The sequence below is a fragment of the Larimichthys crocea genome, chromosome X (assembly GCF_000972845.2).
Source record: "Larimichthys crocea isolate SSNF chromosome X, L_crocea_2.0, whole genome shotgun sequence".
Taxonomy (NCBI): Eukaryota; Metazoa; Chordata; class Actinopteri; family Sciaenidae; genus Larimichthys; species Larimichthys crocea.
The window spans coordinates 5,993,977-6,016,015 of NC_040020.1; the positions used below are offsets into that span (position 1 = coordinate 5,993,977).

The window sequence follows — 22,039 nt, forward strand, 5'->3', positions numbered from 1 at the left end:
AAGAGCTGGGATAAAAAATCTCTTGTCATGGAAAATATGCAGCTCACTGATATTTAGAATGGTCTTCCTGTAATTAAGCCTCCCTGGAGGATTCTTTAGTTAGCAGCACTGAAATTACTACCAGCTCCTCTAATACGTACCACATGCCATTGTATTCACACCAAACCAAGTGGACAGGGGGACTGATCATGAGCTTAAAAAACAGAAATGTATGTTGAGCCTCTTTGCGTTTCACTGCGAACATGCACACCGAATCTCAAGCTATAGATGCAGACACAGAATCGAGCCCTAAAAATACAATCTGATGCAACTAAACCTCGTGACCACTCTCCACAAGTTATTAATAGCTCCCGAGTAGGAAATACACTGAAGTAAGTGCAGCAAAACTAATGGGCAGTCAGCAAATTGTTTAGCTGAGCCTATCAGAACATTGGGAAAAGATATTTTGACCAGAATTGTGTCACCTATCCACAGGCATACATAAAGGAAATGGGTCACATAAGTGACAGGCTACATGCTAACTTCTCACTCTTTCTCTGCCTAAAGCAGATACTGTTTATTTTTTCTTTCTTTTAATTTGACAACTCTGAGGTTTTGGTGGTGGTGGTGGTGGTGTGTGTGTATGTATGTATGTGTGCATACATGTGTGTGTGTGGGGAAGCGTGTGGACAACTTTAGAGCACACACTTGTATTAGTTAAAATATCAGTGTGTGTGAGCACAGAATATGGAGTTAACAAAAAGTGTTATGAATAAATAGTGATAGCAAAGATAAAATATTAGATTTTAACACACACACACACACACACACACACACACACACACACACACTCATTAACTTTTTAAATTTTAAGTTGGTGTTAAAAGTATAATCCAGAAATATTACAAAGATAATTTATGCAAAGAGCAGGCGTGCCGCTTTAACAAAAAAAAAAAAAAAAGCACACTTCAACCTCATCACTCATCACACAGGGAGCAGAAACGTGCATAAATCCCAACAGGTTATACTTTTTCCAAGACCCCATTTCCCCGACTGAGAGGTTCAACTACCTGCTTATACAACTCAAGGCATGCATGGTCACAGCAATTAAATTGTCAAAATTAACAAATTTGTTTTTAACGGGAGTGTAGCCAGGAGTGTGGTCATGAGGCGAGTATTGATTACCAGAACAGAGACATTAGTCTTCAGGTATTTACTCTGCCACCTCTGGTACACGGGCCCTGGACCAGACCAAATCAATCCCCAGAAAAGATGGTTCTTTCCAGCCATAAATACATAGCAGCCTACTGAAGCCCACTGGCAGCCACAAACTCTCCTGTGGAAATCATCTTGGCTCAGTATGAATGATAACAGTTGTCCATATCCTTAACGCAGAAATGAACATTTTTCTCCATGTTTAGAGAAAAGGACATACATTGCCCTGGTCTTAAAAAGGAAAAATAAAGCTATATCACTATAGACTACTCAGAGAAAAATGCTAAATATTTTCCATTGCTTCTAATTTTATGACCATGCGTGAGATCTGAAAAGTGCAGGCGCAAGTAGCTCGAAAATGAGGGTAAATTCAGGCTTGATCTCATACTAAATATTTTCTTAGGGAGTGAGACTGCATTTTCTCCTCTGCATCTGATGAATATAATTACAGCCAGATATGACCTTTGTGCTCTGTTTGAAAACTCAGCCCTGCATTCTCATCTTGAGCTGCACTTCCGTAACAAATGTCGGGTCGACTAAAACAAGACGAAAGGTTACATCAGAAAATGGATGCCGTCAGGCTTCAATGTCAAAGAGTTATTTTAATGATATATTCCCATACTTCAGCCAGGCAGTATACTCTCCCGAGGTAGCATACCCTTGCCACAACTGCCTGCTGGCTATTTTTACACAGATTTGACTTTGAACCAAATGTTGTTTGCAGGAATTTGTCTTTTCTCCCCCCCTACAGTAAGTGATTAATATAAGCAGTATATGAAATTGAATACCGGTTCAAATACCTGAACACATTTTCATTAGCTAAGAGAAGTCAGTGACAGAACATAAGTGATATGTCTGTTCTCTGTCATGAGCTGGAGGGAAAACAAGGAGGAATTAAGATGGAAATAAAGTAAAATTCAGAGGCTTGCTGCAGAAGAACAGCGACCAGCTGGACTCCGGCCTCGGTCTCCAGCTGCCGCCACACTGCAGCCATTACTGGAGACCAGAAGTCTCCCAGGATCCCAGGATCCCCAACACTTATTGCTTTTAGATCACACTCTTATTGACTCCTGTCACACCTGCTATTTGTCTTTAGGAATGATGTCACATTTAAGGGGACTTTTACAGGTGACACATTGGGGACATTTTCAGTTAAAAAAACAAACCAAAAAAAAAAAAAAAGAGACCATTTATTGGTGAGAGTAATTGATTGAGGCCCAGCGTGACGATGATTGCAAACCCTGGTGTGTGTGTGCTGGATCTTTGCAGAAATGAGGGATTACATGAACTCTCAGAGAGAAATGCGACTCCTGCTGTTAATGCAGGGGACATGTGTCATTTAGATATTGTGGTTATAAGTGACTGCTGGGAATGGGAAGTTGTTCTCAGACAAGGTTTATTGAAAATCAGCACCTGACTTTATAGAGAGGTGCACAGGAATAATAAGAATCTGATCTATTCCAACACTGAAAGGAAAAGTAATCACTGCTACTAGTTTTAATGACAACTCTGTACTTTAGGTAATAACAGATTATTGATTAAACTTAAATTACTAAATTTTCCCACGTCTTTAGTACAACGTGTAAATGTTTGGAGGGCTGCAATTGGAATTTCACTGGCATAATATTTAATCTGAAAATTTCCTACTGTACCAATATTAGAAATTAAATAATTAAATTCACTGTAATTATACATCCTAAAGCACATTTAATCTCAACTACAAAAAGTGTATGTTTTATTACTTTTTGCTGCAAATCCTGCAAAGGAATACATCAAAAACAGAAATCCCAAAATGACCCCTCACTCAAACACACAAATCTCAATATGAGGGGGAAAAAACTAGAGGAGGGGGCATGAATGTTACTCACCACTGATATCAGCCACTGTAACGCAGCGAGGGAGAAAAAAAATGGACAAAATTTCACATTTAAGTTCACTCAGTTCAAAACTGAATTTCTGGGAGAAGCATGCTGATACTCAGGTTGATTATTAGTGCGGCTTTGCATAATGGGTGGCAGGGTATGAAATCACCTTTGTGAGATTCAAATGAGGGTGCTATTTTACTGTGTCTTGTGGTACAATAAATCTTTTATTGCAACGGGAAGACTAATTTTTATTACCTTGTACCTGGTGCTACCACCAAGCGAGAAAAAAAAAAAAAGGGAGTGCAAACCACAGGAAAGGACTTAGTGGATGGGACTGACCGTGTTCGGCCGCAGCTTTGAGAGTAGCCTCTGAGTGAGTGGATCCGGAGGGGTTCCTGATGAAGCGGCGTCGCCGCCTTAAATCGTCCTCCCAGTAGTCCAGGCGCCAGAACTCCCTCGGCCGGCTGCAACGAGACAGAGGTAGCACATGTGTTAGCAATTACCAGCCAGCATGGTATAGCAGCCCGGCATTAGCACTCGGTCCGAGCAAGCATACATAAAGCCGGCATTGTGTTTGGTGTTTTTTTTAACCCTCGGAATCACTCTTTAAAAACATTCACTTAGACACAAGCTTAGACCCCAAATCATTGTATCCCTGTCCTTGACAATGACAGTATCTCCATCTCAGAGGATAAGGTGTTCTCTTTTATTTTGCTTTCCCCCCTCCTCCTTCTCTCTCTCTTTGAGAAGGTGAACGGAGCACTAAGTACATCACAGTGGAATGAGCAAATGACAGCTTGATCATTTTCCACACACTTTTGTGGCACGTGCTTCCATTCTAGGCTCATTTCAAGCCCAGCAGGATACCTCTTGTCAGGACTCGTGGCTAGCGGGATAAGGAGAAGGCCATTACAAACACAGAGGAGGGGGGTGGATAGCATTACCAATATTAATCAATGTCTAGAGCACCCATTTTTCTTTCCAATTTACATCTCTCCCTTTACCAGGCTCGGTCAGTAAATCATTTTGCTCTCAAGGAAAAGAAAGTGTTAACTTTTAATGAGGAGTCACTGCCACATAGCATTGTGCATGTGCACTGTGTACCTGTCCATAATGAAATATCACTTCTATTTTTGAAAGTGATTTAATTAAAACATAATCTAAAATATTCATTACCCATAGCTTGGAGGCTCAACAGAGTGTAAGAAAATCATTTTTCTCATTACATAAGCAATTTTCTTTCCCTTTCCAGTTAAAAGGGTTTTTAATTTGAAGAACTTTTTGGTAAACAACAAAGCTTTTCATGTGTCAATTAGGGAAAACAGAAATCCTCTTTTTAAATGTAAAAACAGCTCATGTGTTCATGATTAACAACTCAGGTGGGGAGGGAGAAACAACACACACTTGGGTCTTCGGTGAGACTAAATTCCCGACTGTCTGACTCAACTTAAATAGTCGTTTTGCTTGTGCTGAATGTTCCTCGTGAGAAAAAACCCCTTTAGGAAATAAGAAAATCCTACTTTAGGCATGTCCTGGAGTTAGTTTTGTTGGTTTTTGTTCACCATTACATGTTCCTAAAACCCACAGCAACAATTTACCATGGTTCATGAAATACTGTAAATGTATTTAATTCTGCTGTGCTGTGAGAAAAGTGGAAAATAGGACCAGCAGCAGGATCTACGCTCTCATGAAACAAATACTAAATTTAGATCTGTGCTACCTACAAACCATGTGGGTGCACAATGCTTTCCTATTCCACCTTTTTAGATGATTAAAACCAGAAAAAGGCACACACACACACACACAAAAAAGAAATCAAAGTGTCACAAGAAAGACCGAACAAGATTTAAACTAAATGCAAAATATTTCTAAAATAATAAAAACAAAACCATGACCAGGTTATTCGTAAGTGGCTGCAGTGTACCCTGTGAAGGTGTAGGAAGACACAGTTTATGGTTTCAGTGGCATAAGCTATGACGGGAGAACCCCAGCATACTTTATGGGATCTACTCTTGAACGCTGCTCTGGCCCGGGGGCTCCTCACAAATCTTCAGTCCAACACCAATGATCACACGGGGGCCTCTAAAAGGGAAAGGAGCTTTACGCAAGAAAATAAATACAATTTCCAAGCGGGTCCTTTAAAACCTTGTATGTCCTGGGTAATGAAAACCATTGATTATTTGATTTATCCGCACAAAAAAAAAAAAAAAAAATAGTCTCAAGTCTCAAAAGGTTGATGACGAGTGGAGAGTGGCTGCTGCTCATATCTTAAGTCCTGATGTAAAGTGCTCTGCAGAGTGCCTTTAGTTCAGTGCACAGGAGGCAGCAATCGAGCACAACTACGATATGAAAGGAGGTTTAGAAAATGGCATGAATGTGAATATAGATTTTGTATATTCAGACCGGTGAATTGAGAGAGTGTGTGTGTGTGTGCAGAATGCAAGTTGGAAAGGCACAAGGGACGCAGGGCCTGTGCAGGACCAGATTTCTCACCAGTGACAAAGACCCCGCTCTATGTTTGCATGTGATAGTCTCTGAACGCAAATGGCCACTTCATCATCCTGCCTGCAATGGTATTCATCTATGAAAATAATTATCAAGGCTGTGCATGGCACACAGCTCCGAATCAGGACGCACTCGTCTCTCATCTCACGGCGGAGGGGGGGTCTGTCCGATTCACACAATACACATTAATCCATCAGGAGGGGAGCCATTGGCTGGAGTAATTAGTCATGGCATGGTGGGGGGAACCCACCTCTGCCAGTCATATTCATCCAGCGCGCCATGAACAGGCGACAATGGAAGTCCTAATGATGGGGTGCTAGAAGAGGTGGACGCACGATGAAAGATACCTCGTCATCAATCCCCAATGAGAGTGCCGCCGTAACAAGAATGGAGATGTACGGCGCTATGCAACCCCCATACCACACACCGAGTGTGTTTCCACAAAGATGATAAATTATTCAGAGCTCATCCATCCTCCTAGGGCATCCATGGCAAAATTTACTGAAGCGCCATTCTTCAAAATAACAACAATTAAAATAACAAAGGGCCAGCGTTGTGCTGTGGCTCACGCCAACCACTTGTGTAATTAGTAATTAGTTCGGTCATAAAAAGGTGTCTGGAAGGCCGGCTCGTTAAGCCTGAAGTGACGGTTGTCTGATGATGAAAGTGGGGGAGAGATGATCTGACAGAGGGAATGTGTGTTCAACTTAAATATACATCACTGCAAGCCTTACATGCACAGACTCTGAGTTTGTGTTTATTAAAAGGAGAATTTGTTAACGTAGACCACATTGGCTACTGATGAAACACGGCCCGGAAGAGTTTTATGTGAGCTAGTAAATAGCAATTACCTTCTTCTTTTTTTTTTTTTAAACATCCTTTGGATCCTCTTCAGGACTCAGCAGCTGTAAATTTGAGGAAGTTTACCAACACAGAGGACGAATGGAAGAGCTCAAGTTTCTCCTTTTATGTGGCCCTCATGCTCTTTCTCCCTAATCAGTTACCAAAACAGTTATGCCTTCAATTTAATAAACTCGATGCAAACCATCAACACACTGCAAGGCGATATTTTACTGGTGGGCTCTTTAAGATTTCAATTGCGCTACTAAATTGTCCGTTTACATCAAAACAGAGCGGGCGCCCAAGTAGATCTGGCATGGTTACGTGACATACAAAATAAATGGTTTAATTGTGAGAGGAGCGCTGAGTATGAGAGCAGGTTCGGGGATTAATGAAATGCTTACAGCGTTTGGAAAAGTGGAGGGCCAAGTGAACTACATTAACTTTGTCTTGCACAATAAACTATTCCCCGACACGTGGGTGATGTTTACCAGAATAACAAGCAAGAAGTACATTTATTTACAAGAATGTGTAAATATCAGTTCGACGACAGCTGATGCCTGAAATCACATTATTTAAACATTCAAGCGTACCAGTAAATCTAGCGTTGATAACACCTACAGTTAGCTAAATACTATTGTCATAATTTCAACTAAATGCAAAAACTGCAGAGCTATATTTTTCTTTTCATACATTCATCTGATGAGTCTTTTCTTGCTGCACCAAGCCAATTTCCCTGGGGAGGTATTAAGGTTTAATCTTATCCTAAATATAATACTAATCCAGCATTAAGATACCCTAAAATAAACAATCCCAATCCACTTCTAAGTCACCTCTATTAATCATCATATATTATTTGGATTAGTAGCTGTGCGTGAGGGCCACCACCGCCGCTTATCATTATCAAACGGCCACATGTTAATAGATTCTCTCTGCAGACGCTCAAAGTTTGATAGCACTGCTATTTCTATGGCACAATTGTTCATTTGTTGACAAGGACAAACGATTGCCATCCATCACGATTCAATCAGACAGAGACAGATGCGTCACAAATAAAAGTTTCTTTTGTTTTATAGCTGACATTAGAACAGCAGATTTCCTTCCTTATTATTTTATATGTTTTTATTTGAAATAGTCTTTTTGGGAAAGGTAGAGTTTACCGTGAGTGAACACGGAGAGGTAAAGCAAAGATGAGTGTTTTTGCACGGGTTTATCTTCAAAGCATTCGATATTATGTAAATAATAACGTGACCTTTATCATAGCAAGCAGGACACGCGGAGTGAATATGCTTTCATATATCACTACAAGCGACTGCACTTTGGCACAAACAGTCATTCATAACCTTTCTGCTAAATTAATTTGGGTACAGTCAATGAGACCTGCATATGCAGAAGAGATTTCTCTCCTTGCTTATTTTATATTAATGCCGGTTCCTATTGGCGGCCCTCAAATTGCTCAAACATTGCTGCTATCCCCAAGATCATTTTGCTTTGATTTGCATAAACCATGTGTTTAGAAGAAACGGGGGAGAGCAGGAATAGATTGAGGATTTGTCATGTTGAGGACTGGTTGCTTGAGCAGTGGCTCTTTGTCAAACGGTGGCAGCGATGCCTCCGATGGTATCTCCAGACTGAAATTAAAATGAAACAGGACCAAATACCTTCCCACTGAAATTGTTTGGCATGATTAAGTCTTGCCAGAGTGATTTTCTACATGTGCATTAATGTTTCTCCTTCCCGCTCCAATGAGGTTTACAGGAGACACATCTACATGTGTGTATGTTAATTCACCTCAGCTAATGTTGTTTACAAGATTTACCAGAGGTAACGTTAGGGTCACAGACCCGCCAACATTTCCATCTTATCCTCTTAAATGACAGTCCACGTGTAATTTTGTTCACCCTTATTATTAATATCAGGATCAAGTCATTTAATTTGTCTATTTTTAATAGGAATTTAAATGCCGTGCAATACGTGATCCAACGCTGCATCCGATCTGTGATGAAAAAAGGAAAACTAAAACTCTAAATCTTGCCGCACGCAAGCCAAAGACTTCACTCTCTGCACATTTACATGCTCTGCTTTTATCGCTCTTGTTAACTCCCTTTTCACCGAGTTTGCTGCCAGCGCGCAAGAGTGCACACACTCTGATTACCGAGACAACATAAGCACCTACCACTCCTCCCAATTAACTCCAATTTATCCGAGAGCTTTCAAAAAAAAGATCTGTAAAAAAAAAAAGAGGCAGTGATATTGCAGCTCTGCAACATCACCGGCTTGTGAGGATCAAAGTACTCCCATGGGTGGAGAGGCAAAAGGCTTCAGACTCCCCACAATGCAGTGCAGCCAAATGAAATAATGCAAATCAAGGCCTAATTACCACCAGCTTAGCGTGCAGCTTCCAATTAGCAGCAATTACACTCAGTGTAAATTCACCAACAAAAAGCCAGACAATTACATACTAATTATATCAGATTTCATGGGAGGTAAGAGGAAAAGTGTTGTGTTTAGTAAGTAAATATTGACTGAAGATAGAAACACTTTTTTTCCCAAACAAATGAAAAATGCTGCTTTTGTTTCTACTTGGTTTTATTGTTTAATGTAAAAATAGCTTTACGGTTTGTCTTATTAAAATGAACCAAGCATCCCACTACATAATAAATAGTATATACAGACTTCCCCCGTTTCATCGCTGAAGTGGTACCATCTGTATTTTTGATGAAGAGTCACATTTTTCCTGTGATTTTGACAACTTGCATTTAAGGCCATTTATCACCACTACTGCGAGGTAATGAGGGCATCCACTGGACCGGAGTTGCATAATTCTACCATTACTGGCCCATTGTAATAATCTTCTGACCTCTAGCTTTCAGAGCTGATCTTGAATGGTATGACAAATCTAAACACATACCCACGTTTCCAACACACCCCAAAAGAAAAACACAGTGTAGAAGAAGCTCAAGGTCAGCTGTTGAGGGTTTTTTCCCTCCCTTCTTAAAGTTCATATTTCTGACACAAACATGAGACTATGTTTAACCTTACACCTCAAATGACAAAACCAGTTAAGAGTCTTGTATAGGAACAAAAAAAAAAAAAAACGAGAAAAAAACCCGCTCATTTTGAAGCATACACACGGTTTTAAACTTTTAAAAAGCAAAGCAGCTTAGTTTATGATTTTTAAACAACACACAAAAAAAATCAGCTATTGAGTTTGCAGATTCTGTATTTAACAATAATCAGCACTGTCCTCTCTCTCCCTTAAATTCCCTACACTACTCTGTTGCCTGCTTCTTGTGTTGATGCAGCAGGACTACAAGGCTCGGCAATCTCATCTAGCGAGGCTGTCTGCTATTCATGAGCGCCTCTTCCCCTCTCTCCATCATACGGCCGTGCCCATTATACAACACTTACAGCACTGTGTGTGCGTGTCAAGTGTAGCAATTCCATTGCAAGGTGATTGAGATGATCATATAAACAGAAGTCTGACTAACTATAATGGCCATGTAGTTATCTCTCCTTTAGAGAAAAACGCCTACACCCCAGATTAAAGTCTGTCCTGGGTTTTAATTCCTATATATTCCTATAATTTATCATATATTATATATTCAAACTTTTGTATAGTTTAATATTGCGTCACATCTTGTGAACATCGGACATTATAGTAAAACAGTCGTATTTCATGGCAAAACCTTTATTTATATGCCATTTTAAGGGAATTTATACAGAATAAAGTAGTATTTTAAAAGACGGACTGTTAGTTAATAATACTAATATGTTATATTAATATTTTCATGTCAATTGCATATATGGCAAAACAGCATTTTTATGAAAAAAAGCAAAATATGGAATGAAACGCCAAACTCAAACATTAAATCAACAGTACTAATATCCTTATAGCGTAATATATTTTAAAAAGTTATACCGTATTTATTATGGTAAAATTCTGGCAACCACAGCTGCCAGTTTTTTTACCATAAAAACAACAGTTTGTGTGTGCAGTATATTGTACCCAAGAGTTAGTTTTAGACTACTTTTACACTGCTTACAATATAATTTGACTTTGACCTGTTTTTTTTGTTCTTCTAATTCTGTTTTCAATCACTAAAATCTTTCCTCTACTGATTGTTTTATCTGTAAATTGTTATTGAATTGTAATTGCTGTAACACAAAATCACTCCAGAATGAATAAAACATCTCCATCTATTATCAATATCGGTTCTTAACATAACAAAGCTCACATACTGAACTCTCCTGGTCTTATCCTTTGAGGGTGGTGCTGAACTTGAACTCAAGCACAGGGATGGGGGGGACGTAAAGTAAATCTACAGCAAGAATACAAGCTGAAGATCTACGAGTAAAGGATGATCCTCAGTCTTCCGCTCTCTATACAGAGGACGTTGGTATTTTATGTGGCCTTTTTCCTGCTTTGGTTGCACAAGAAAGTGCTGGATTCTAAAGATAAAGGCGATTTTTTTTGGCAAATGGTGAAAGTAGCAAAATAAATGACCTGCTGGTCCCATGGTGTAATTACAGTGGCTGGAAGCATACCAATCTATCACAAGGAAGAGGGGGGGGCTGACACGCTGCAAAGGGGTTAGTCAAAGGAGATAGCCTTTGACTAACTACTGGCTCTGGACAATCGATACCGTGCAGATATTGCATCCAGGCAGAAAGGAGAAAAAAAGCCCTAAAAACTTCCCAAATGGTTTTTCATTCAGATATTGATCAGCACCCCTTTTATCATGACCTTGCCTCACCAAGGCCATATACTTTCTTAAGGGTATATGAAACTCATAAATCTGAGAGTTGCTACAGAGTCACACTGGGCTGTGAGCAGCGAGGCAGCGAGGCAGGATGGTGTAATTGGTCTTTCAGGGATGGCGGGCTTCTTTCATACTTCATAACAAGGATTCCATTACATTTCCGAGCTGCCAGGAAGAGGGCGAACAAAAACGGATGGTGTAAAAACGAAGAAGACGATCTAGAGGATGTAAATGGCTTTGGGTAAATTGGTTAAGCTGAGAACCTCGTGTCGATTTTCACCCCCAGGTTCGGTGACGTGCTATAGCAACATATCACCATGCATATATGTAGAACGTTTCGCAGCTGGGGATAACTCTGCAGCGGCTGTGGTGGAAAGTGGAAGGTTTTTAGAGCAGCACAGCTACAAAATAAGAATTTAGATGGTAAATAAATGTCACAAAATTAAATTACAAATTGGTAGGGGCTGATCTTTAGTATATTTATTGTCACAACCAATATATTACAAGCTCGGATTGATAGATGAGCTTAAAATTAGATAAACGTCAGGTGGTATTAAAACCAAATCCATAAATTCTAAACCATTTCCACAATAATGGTTAAAAAGTACCAGTTTTAACTGAACCACTTCACTTTTTGTTGTCATTTTAAAATGATCCACCGAGTGCGCCTTGGTATTCACTGTAACACTTAACCATGTTAACATATGGAGATCATCAGCTGTTAATATGTTCCTCCATGACACTTTGTTACTATTCCTTACAGCCCCAGCCACTGTACTGTATACACAGTCGAGGTAAATGTTATCATTAAGGCTATATTCTAATTCATATCCATGAGCCAGACTCTGCACGGTAGGGCCTTCGTGGCACGTTATTTTATGTAACTGATGGAACGCAAGTCTGTCAAATTCCAGCAGTCTCCCCAGAGATTTAAGGAACATCCTTTCTGTCCCTGTCACAACTTTTTCTGTCCCAGACACATGTCACTGTACGTGATTAATGAGGTGCAGGGTTTCACGTTAAAATCCATTTTGGCGTTGGAGATCTCCGCGCGATACAAAGAGTCTCGTTTACAAAGATGAACATAACTTAAGGCATGCTCGAATTGCTTCGTGGGGTTTGTTTATGCTATGTGTTTATGACTGTATCAAAGCAGATGGATGACCACAACCCGAGCCCCGGCTAATTGGTTTTGAAGGAGCCAGGACCTGGACTAAAAGAAAACAACTGTCTCTGCCTCGGATGAGACGGGAGCTCCGGACTGCTGCACAGTACATCGGGTCATATTTGTGTTTACAGTACGAGTATTTAGAAGCAAACCAAAAGCCATTATCAGCAAGTACTGTACTAAATAATGGACTCACCCTAAACCAATGTAAAGAAGGGATAATTTCAGAGAGTGTCTATTATAGATGCATTTTAGCAGCCTTCGGGATTAGCTACGAAGATTAAAACACATAATAATAATAATCAACAGGAAGAGTGCAGGAATGATTCAAATGGGAAAATCTGGTGTACAAATCAGGATCACGAGAGATCGGGACGTGTTTATTCTACTCTCAAATGCAACAAAAGGCAATCTGATGGTCTGATAAGTCGGCAGCTGCAGAGTTTTCCATCCAGCAAACAAGACATGCTCTCAGCCTTTTACATACAGATTTGTGCAATCACTCATTGCTATGGTTTAGTATATACTGCAGTGAGAGGAAAGGATGTGGGTGGAAAAAAAATGTCCCTCTCTTGTCTTTGTCTCCATCTTAACTTTTGATGCTTCGGTAACAAATATCCCTCTCTCATCCTCTGCTCCATCTGTCTCTCTCTCCTTCTCTGTCTTCCTGCCCCCCTCGAGTCGTGCATTTCCGAGAGTCAGTGTACTCTAAACAGTTATGTTCTTGTTTCCTATGGTTATAATCTCCGCTGACGTGCTAGAGTCCCATTTCCTTTTTCAGCTCTGCGTGCACAGTACCAGCGCAGCCGTAATGTACAGTGTGGTCATGAAACATACACGCAAGGCAGAGCGGACATTGTGCAGGCCCCGGCTTTAACACATGCATTACATTCAGTATTATGTATCATAATTGTGATTTAGGTCTGGAATGAAAGCATACAAGTAGAGATGAATCTGGCTGCCGCGGTTTCTCATGCAATCATTTATTTAAAAAAGTGCTCTGTGAACATGAATGTCCTCACTGAAGTAAGCACAGCCCCACGGTATGTTCAGAGCATAATTAATTGATAACGTGGGAGGGTGGTACAGTTGAATACAGCGGCTCAATGTGTGGGACAAAAGTAACATGGGAGCTAACTACAGGACAATGAGCAGTAAAGCTGCAGTTATATAGTTGATTAAATTGATAAAAAAAAGAAAGTTAATTAAAGGCTTTGAAAACCTATTTACTCAATCAATTTCTTGATATTGGCGACTGCTCTGTGCCACGACAGATTTTTGTACTTGTGTTTCTCTCTGTGGTATTCTTAGTCGTTCGAAGTTTGTGCAGCTATGTTTGAAAAAGTCATGTATGTGACATATGTTACATATTTCAGAATTCAGGAATATTTAAATCTGACTACCATTAGCTGGAACATTAGGTCTTATCTCTTGATAAAAAAGGACCCAAGAATTTGATTGTAGTTTATTTAGATCAGCAAAACGTCATCTCATACCTAATACCTAAAATTCAAAACAATGTTTTGATTTGGAAAATGTATTTACCGTTTGTCATTGTCAAGGAAAAATACCAAACATTTTCTCATCTGTGTTCTTAAATGTCTTAAATCACCAAGAATGTAACATCTTTGAGAACTGTACTGACATAAGCATTTTGAAGATGTTGAATTGGGCTGTAGAAAATTGTGACTTTTCACCATTTTATTTCACATACTAACCCATGAATCATAATTATTTAATAAAGAATAGGTTGTAGAGAATGAATATAGTTCATGCTGTAGAGCTGAGTCACAGTCAATTTATCAGTTAGTCACAATGGATACAAAAATGTATAGTTGGAGTCAGTACCGAAAAAATGCTACCAAACATCAACTGGTTTTAGATTTTAACTCTGTTTTGTATCAATGTAAACTGAATGTTTTGAATGTCAGACTAATTTTCTGACATTTATTTAGACTTGAGGATGAATCGTTAATCATACAATATGTAAAAAATTAAATTAAAATTAAAATCTTTAGTTGTCGCCATAACAGGAAACACAGGTTAGTCATGTAGCACTGGCGAGTAGATACACATGCTGTGCACTTACTCTGTTAATGTGACTCACAGTATGATGTACATCTTAACCAATTGGTTGATCAACAGAAAAATAATTAACAACACTGAAAACTTATTAGCTGCTTGTGTCTTCATCAAGCAGAAATACCAAACACAGACTAAATTCCTGAATGTGATCATTTTGATTTGACCATTGTTAAATAAACACTGTAGAGCTTTGGGCTGTTGGGTTAGGTACAAAACAAACAATTTGTGATTAGCATTTTTCACTATTCTACTGTATTTTCTTATTATATATTTTTTATTAGTATTGTCATTAGTAGTAGCCCTAATGAGCGCCACAAATGTTTATAGTAATAGTAGTATAATAAAGTAGTAAACAAAAAACGGAGGTGGTCTGACAAAATGCTTCATCTTCTGTATCATGTAGCTGGATAAAAGGAAACCTTTCCTAACAGAGAATGTTCTGCTCCGGCTTCTTTCCCTCAATAGCACGCTGGTGAAATGACATAGCACAAGATAAAATAGTAATGCTAATATCAATAGTTTGTCCATTACAGGTCAGCTAACTGTCCAGTGGAACAGTTACAAAGCTGTTCTTTTTCGATCTCACAAGGCCGATCAATACGGGGGCATACTGTTTCAATTTTGCCGGCATTGATTTTCTCTATAACACTCCAACCCTAAAGCATTCGTCTTTCTGAAGGAAGGATGATTTGATTTACTGAAGAAAAATTGGAGTGCACATCACAAAGATTTTTTGCCGGGCGGGAGTGTGACATGCCAAAAGATGGATGTCCCTTGGCTGGGAAGCCTCTAGCCTAAGGGCGGCCATTAGAGCAGTGGTGCTGCAGAAAATGAGCTGCTTATATGAGGGAGGAGGAGCAGAGGGAGAGGAGTTGGTGCTCGAGGTGTGGGGTGTGGTGTTTCGGGGTGGTGGTGGTGGTGGGGGGGACTAGCTGTAGGTGAGGATTGTTGGAATAAACCAGGAATAAAAAGGATACTGACACAGCTTTAAAAAGGAAGGAGTAAGACAAAGTAGGAAAACAGCAAATGCCAGCGTGTACACCTAAACCTCTGCATCTTAAATAATGTTTCCATTTGCCTCATACAGACTGGCTACATCAGTAGATTGTCAACAACAACAACAACAACTCTGGATATATAAATATATATATATAAAAAAAACTGCTTCTACATCACACTTCAACCTTTTCTCAGCTGCCGCCACCTTCCTTCTACTTCCCCCGCTTCCTGCATCCAGAGTGAATTTCCATGGTACATTAGTCAGCCTATTAGAATGCAATAAAGAGAAGGTATGAGAGGGGAAAAAAAGAGGAGAGTAGTGCGTGTCCCCGGAGACTGTGAGTTGGCGTTCTCCATCATCTGCCCTCATCTCCCCTCTCTGTCCGTCGACTTTGTCTAGGTGTCATATACATGAAAGATGATTCCTGACCCAAATAAACACCGCGGCAGTCTGGATGCTCAGCGGACCCAAGCTCAAAGAAAGGAAAAAAAAAAAACTAGTGAGCAAGAAATGACATCTGCCAGTTGTTTCATTTGTAGCTATATTGCTAGTTATTCATTTCCTTTTCTTTTTTTTCTCTCTCTTAAAAAGACAGCAGGCTGGCATGTTGTACACCTGAGTCTCAAGGCACCGGGACAGAAATGTATGGATGAACAGGTAGTCGACCTATCTGTCTGGCTATAGATCTGTCTTTGTCGTGACACTAGATGACAGACAAGGGCACAAAAACGATAGATGTTGCCTCTGTCATGTGGGGGGGCGGGGGGGTCCTCCCTGGACACCCAGTGATACAACTGAAGTAGATCGTGAAACGAGAAGGAGTAAAGGACAAGGAGTGAGAGAAAACGAGAAAAGAAATTGTAAGTTGCGCCGAAGAGAAAGGGAGAGAGAGAGAGAGAGAGGGAACCGCAGACAGAGTGAAGAAAAGACGAAGCAGGGGAATGGAAAAGGGAAAATCACCTAACACCTCTTTTCTCCAGAGGCTAGGGCCGCTGTAAGCTGGATATTAAGACACAAATTGCATTCAGGCGGGTCACACTATGTCAGAAGATATTAGATGCCTGCCGTGAGGAAACAACAATTCCCATCAGCTTGTGAGAAAATAATATTTTCATTTTCAGACTCTTTATTGAATGGAAACTTTGGGGAATACGTTTTTATGGCGTGTGAGCAGGCAGGCTTGGATTTTACACCCAAGCAACAAAAGGTCGTAATCATAGCTGCGTATTGTCTTTGTGTTCCCGGATTTCATTTTCACAGCTGGAAAAAGGTTGCAGTGTTCATTGTGTGTATCCGTCCTTCTCCTCCCGTCCAGCACACGTTGCTGCCTGTAAATAATTAGGGAAAGAACATCTCTTATATTAGGACGCCTGCAGGTATTCAGGTGTGCTTGTGACTTTTTTTTTTGTTCATCTTTTCCTTTTACTTGGTCTTTTTCTGGGGGTTTGCAACACCAGATGTTTCTCCTATGCCCGCATACCACATGCTCCGGTGCGAAGCTGCACCACCTGACCTTCACAGTAATTGACCAAAAATATTGATGTAATGGCACAGGACTGATTGTGATTTATTAAAAGAGCGCTGCACTCCAAGGCCCAGTGCCAATGGCTCCCTGCGCCCATCGGCAGCCATTAGGAAAACCATCAATAGCACAACGGCATAAAGGGCCGGTAATGGGGGACTTTTCTGGCCAGGGCTCGTAGAACACAATCTGCATAGTAAATGGCGTAGCTCTGTATGAGTACACATGGAAAGAAAAGGGAAGGAGATGGGATCAAGGAAAGAAAAATATGACAAATAATACACTGCATCCTGATACAAGAGAGAAAAAAAAATAGAAAAGGAAAACAAAGGCAGCCAGAGATAGACTCCTGATCCAATAGCAAACTAACCCTCACCAGACGAGTCTCTGGAGAGTTGGTTCAGCCTAACAAGCGTGAGGCAGCGGCCGTCTCTCCAGCTCACCATTACACACTACCTGCACAAACAGCCATCATTAGGGAATAGCTGCATTGGATTCTGCTGCCTATTTGGCGAAACAAACACACGGGATAGGGTTGCCTCTGTTCTTAATGGGGAGCGGAGCTGTTTAAATGGCTTTCATCTCTCTCCCGAGTCAATGCATCATTCAACCCACAGCTGACATTTTCACCTTTGCAAATCTAATTTAATCAAAGTCATGAGTATTGGGGGGGATGAGAAAAGATTATGATGAGATTAAAACCGTTGCAGTGATTTGAATGATTTGAGGCTGAAGAAAATAACATGCTATGAATAACATAAAAAAAACAAAAACAGGTGCATCCCCTTGATTAAAGGCTTTTCTAGACAATGCTTCAATTTCAAATTCTGCCAAATAAGAACAAAAGAATGGATCAAACACGTACATAATGAGAAATGCATCATGCGTATGTACATGTGAAGCCACGTGAGTGTGCACAGAAAACCTCAACAGCGAGACGGAATTTTTTCCCCACGTTACGATGAATTCTTTCGTTTAATATCAGACTTACTTGGAAGTAAAATGACAACTTAATAATGTAAGAACATCCAGAATAAGCGCGGTTAGTAAGTTCGGTTTTTTAGTCGTGTTTTTACAGGCACGGTTTTACCTTATGGCAGAGCTTCCCCAGGCTCCATGTTTGTCAGTCAGTATGTTGACTATCTTCTGGATGAGCTGCGTTGCCGTCACATGGTCGCGGTACTTGGCTGCTCGAATCAGGTGGTCGCACATTTTCTCCTCATCTCGCTTCTCTGCTGCGTACTGAGCGCAGTTAGACTGAGAAAGAAAAGAGGAAAAAACACATTACGCATTCAAACATTCGACCGCGTGCACAAATGTGCCGAGAGAATGGATTTCACAGTATATAAATCATAAAAGGTGTTAGCATCTTGAAAATAGCATTCAGGAAAACAGATCTATAGGAGGGAAACAATACAGACACTAGAACAACAGTGTTTTCACATATAGAAACTCTACTCTGAGTAGAAGCAAATGAAAAGCATAGGGTCATTTCTGCCCTCGTGTCATGTTGATTAATAACAGTGGACACGTATTTACTAATGCCCTCCAGCGCACCAAATCACACGATACCCACAATGCACAGGGAGGACATTTTTCTCTGTCGGAATTTGTTATCAGAATGGGCCTTTCAACTCGGCAGCGATGGTAAAAGTAAAACACCTCCTGCTATAATTTGAAACAGTGTTTTGATTTCCAATCTCGGTTTCAGAATCAATTTCAATAGCAAACCCACGGCTTACTTTGAAAAGAACTGTTTCAAAGTTATATTCTTATTGAAGGTGAGCATAAAGAAAGGGAGGGAAGGGGAAAAACATGTGCTATGTATAGCGAGATATGGAGATCATCAGGCTTGTGATGGTGCATTTAGATTTTCTTCTGCAGCTAAAGCAAATGGTTATGGTACTAAGAGCAAAAGCTCATTCAATTATTAATGCTGCTTCACTTGTATATTACTCTCCTTATGAAATTAACCTTAAACTAACCCACTGGTAGAATGGTCATACAGTAAGTATTAACTCAGATGCATGGCTGAACAAATGCAACCTGCTGTTCCAAAGTTCCCAGTAAAGCGCTTTATAATGGATCCTCCTCTTCAATTTGAACGACAACATTTCATATCTGACAGAAAATCTATAGGTATAAATCACATTAGAGGGGCTTTTCTGCAGGCTGCTGGGCCTTAATTATCAATCTATGTCTCTTTGTGTGGCATTAAAGTAGGCCTTGACCTTCCAAGCATGACGACCTGGGAAACAGCAAAATAAAGGGAGTACGGAAAAGGAATTTCTGAGTAAGTGTTTCAAATTTTCAACCTGAGAATGCTTTGCCTTGTGTATGTGTGGTGTGTGTGTGCGTGTGTGTTGCATGTCCATTAATCTTGATCAGTGCCACTGAAGGCTAGCAGGGATTGGAACAAGCACACCAAAAGGAAGGGGACTGAGAGGATGGAGTTGAAAATGCTACAATTCTAGTTACGCTCAGCATCAAATTATTGCATAAGACACTGAGTTAAACTTTCAACAGAAAATGGAACAACAGAGAAACACTTCCCAAAACATTTTATACATGATTATAGAAATGATCCATTCTAGCTAAATAAATGGTTATGTGGATTTCCGTCAGATGTAAGTAGCACGCCTATAAAGAGTCCATTTCCATCTGCCCCTGTCTGAGACACGTAAAGTCTGCGGTACTAATCAACAGTGCCGGGTTCAAACTCATAACCATAAACAAACACTTCATCACCTGTGTGTTGAGACTGCCCAAACACCCAAACCCTCCATGCTGTAATGGGCTTTTCTCATATCCGAAGCCAAAGTCGACTGCAGGAGAAAAGGCCAAATTCACAGACTCACCCCTAAAATAACAACCAAAAAAGCTGAACACATAAGTAGTGCCATTAAAACCCAAAGCTGGGTTAGCTTGTAAGTGGAAAAGACAAGTCACCGTTAATTCCGGGGGTCATACCGTTGATGTGAAGTCAGAGAATATGCCGGGTATTATGAAGGACTTATTATGTTATGTTATGTTATTATGAAGGTTAAAGTGAATAACTAAATCCCCCAGCTGGCACCATCCTGTATTCACTTCACATCCACGTCTACAGACAGGATAAAGGGCAGAACCTTAAAAAAAGAGAATTTTGGGTATTTTCAAACAGACTGTTCTTTCTTTCCTTTCAAGGAATGTCGAAGAAACATAAGAAGTAAATTAAAACTATCTGTTCCCGTTTGCAATTAGAAACATGCCTCTTTTGGAGTGACTGAAGCAGTCCATGTGCATATTTTGACAAGAAAACAACCATAAAAAGACTCGCCCAGAGACAAGCACTTCCATTCACCGACTTAAAAGAGTGCAGCTGAAGAGAAAAGCACGGCAGACTATGCTCCGTTAGCTTCCTACCCAGACAGCCACCAGGGCACAACTCGCTGGCAGTGAGACCGTTATGACTTGCGACACTGTAATCATGGGCAGCACCTTCCATTACATGGCCTGGCTGACAGGGTCGGACGGTGCGAGTGCCTGCTCTGCCGGAGGAGACAGCTTGGTGAAGACGAAATGATAATGGCTGGCATTAATCGAGTCAATTACACTGAGTCGTGTCTCCCACAATTCATCAACAGTTCAAATAAATAACTATGGATGTGTGTTGGGAGTTTGGCGGGGGGGAATCGGCTGCTAAGGAAGTGACCAAGGAGTGGAAAGAACAGTAATCATCTCTAAAATCACATAATAGGAGAAAATGGCAACACACTCAGAGACAAAGCTTTGCATTTTAATAACGTCGCTGAACCTCTTTTTTAACACTCAAATCAACTTTTTGTTGCCAATAATTGTTGTTGTGGTTATCGCTGCCACTCGCTCATGTTTTTTCCATGTTGATTCTATAAATAATAAGCAGGGGTAACGAAGAGATGAGTTTCACAGTGGCGGTGGTGTTGTAACAGTGTCAGCCTTATCTAAATGCTGTAGTTGTTGTCAGATGATGCCTTGGTTCCCCTCCTCCTCTCCCTTGCTGGGTTGAGAGGGTTAACCAGTATAATAGGCTGGAGAATGGAGGCTCATTACAAGATATCAGCCCTATGTTTATCAATTAGAGTGACAGAGAGAGGTCTAGCGGTGGTGCCGTGCCACAGAGAGTCTTCAACACGCCGACTGACAAAACCAGGGTCTCAAGGTTCTGTCGGAGAACAGGGGGAAGAAACAAAACCAGCAGAGATATTATTAAAGCGCTTGATTTGCAATGTCTTGACATTGGTGGCACATCAGGGCTACACACTCTCCAAAGCCGGGCTATCGCTCTGCAAGAATCTCCAATTTCTCACATCCGTCGACAAGCACTCCCAAAGGGTTTCATTTACACACGGGCAAAGAAACTGTCCAGCGGAAGGCGAGACATCAGGCTTGTCCTTGTCTAGTATCAAAGAATGCAAATACACTACAAATAAATTCCTCCTGGAACACAATGGAGGTCTGGGGAGACAAGAGGATGAAATGAGAAAGCAGGATGGGGGTCGCTAAACAAAAGTAGATGCTGAACCAGTCCACCAATTGGTTTCAAAGAGATTCTCTTGCACTTGATCTCTTGCCCTCGAGTTTTCAAATTGCAACATAAAATGTCACCAGGGGAATTCAGACAATGGGCGAGGGAAGAAACGAGTGAAGGGAAGAGGAGGGGGAGAAAAATGAGGGCTTAAAAGTACAATGGCGAACAAAAGTCACCAAATGACAATGCTTGACAGCCACTTCAATTCTGAAATGATGCCCCTGTCATGCCGTGCTCCCAAGTATTGATTTTTTTTCTTCCCGTGGAGCACAGAAGGGGAAAAAAAAAAAAATCTAATCCAGTTGAAACAGATCCCCGCTGCTGGCACTGGCCCATTGCTAGCGGCCATCAAGGTTAACGCAGGCGCAACACTTATCAAAGTATCTCTCCTCCTCCTCCGTCTTCTCTTCCTCCCTCCTCCTCCTCCTCCTCCTTCCCCTCATACTGTCTGTGGCTGATCTTTAATGGACTGGTCACCATGCTCAGCTGGCAGCCTCTTCATCTCTCCTATCCAGAAACCTCCTTTCTCTGCAAAAAAAAAAACGCGT

At 40.7% G+C, this 22,039-nt stretch overlaps 1 protein-coding gene across 6 annotated transcripts in view; it reads right to left on the bottom strand.

The window, feature by feature from the left end:
* The window catches only part of lrba (LPS-responsive vesicle trafficking, beach and anchor containing), a 179,095-nt gene that overhangs the window by 74,609 nt on the left and 82,447 nt on the right, over positions 1-22,039 (bottom strand). For 4 of the 6 annotated variants that reach the window (XM_027283138.1, XM_027283139.1, XM_027283140.1 and 1 more), the window contains 3 exons: positions 18,033-18,199; positions 3,399-3,523; positions 3,063-3,077 (listed from right to left, as the gene is read on the bottom strand). In XM_027283138.1, coding sequence (XP_027138939.1) covers positions 3,063-3,077; positions 3,399-3,523; positions 18,033-18,199 — 307 coding nt within the window. The remainder of the gene's footprint in view (positions 1-3,062; positions 3,078-3,398; positions 3,524-18,032; positions 18,200-22,039) is intronic. The other 2 variants (XM_027283142.1, XM_027283141.1) reach the window with 1 other exon arrangement.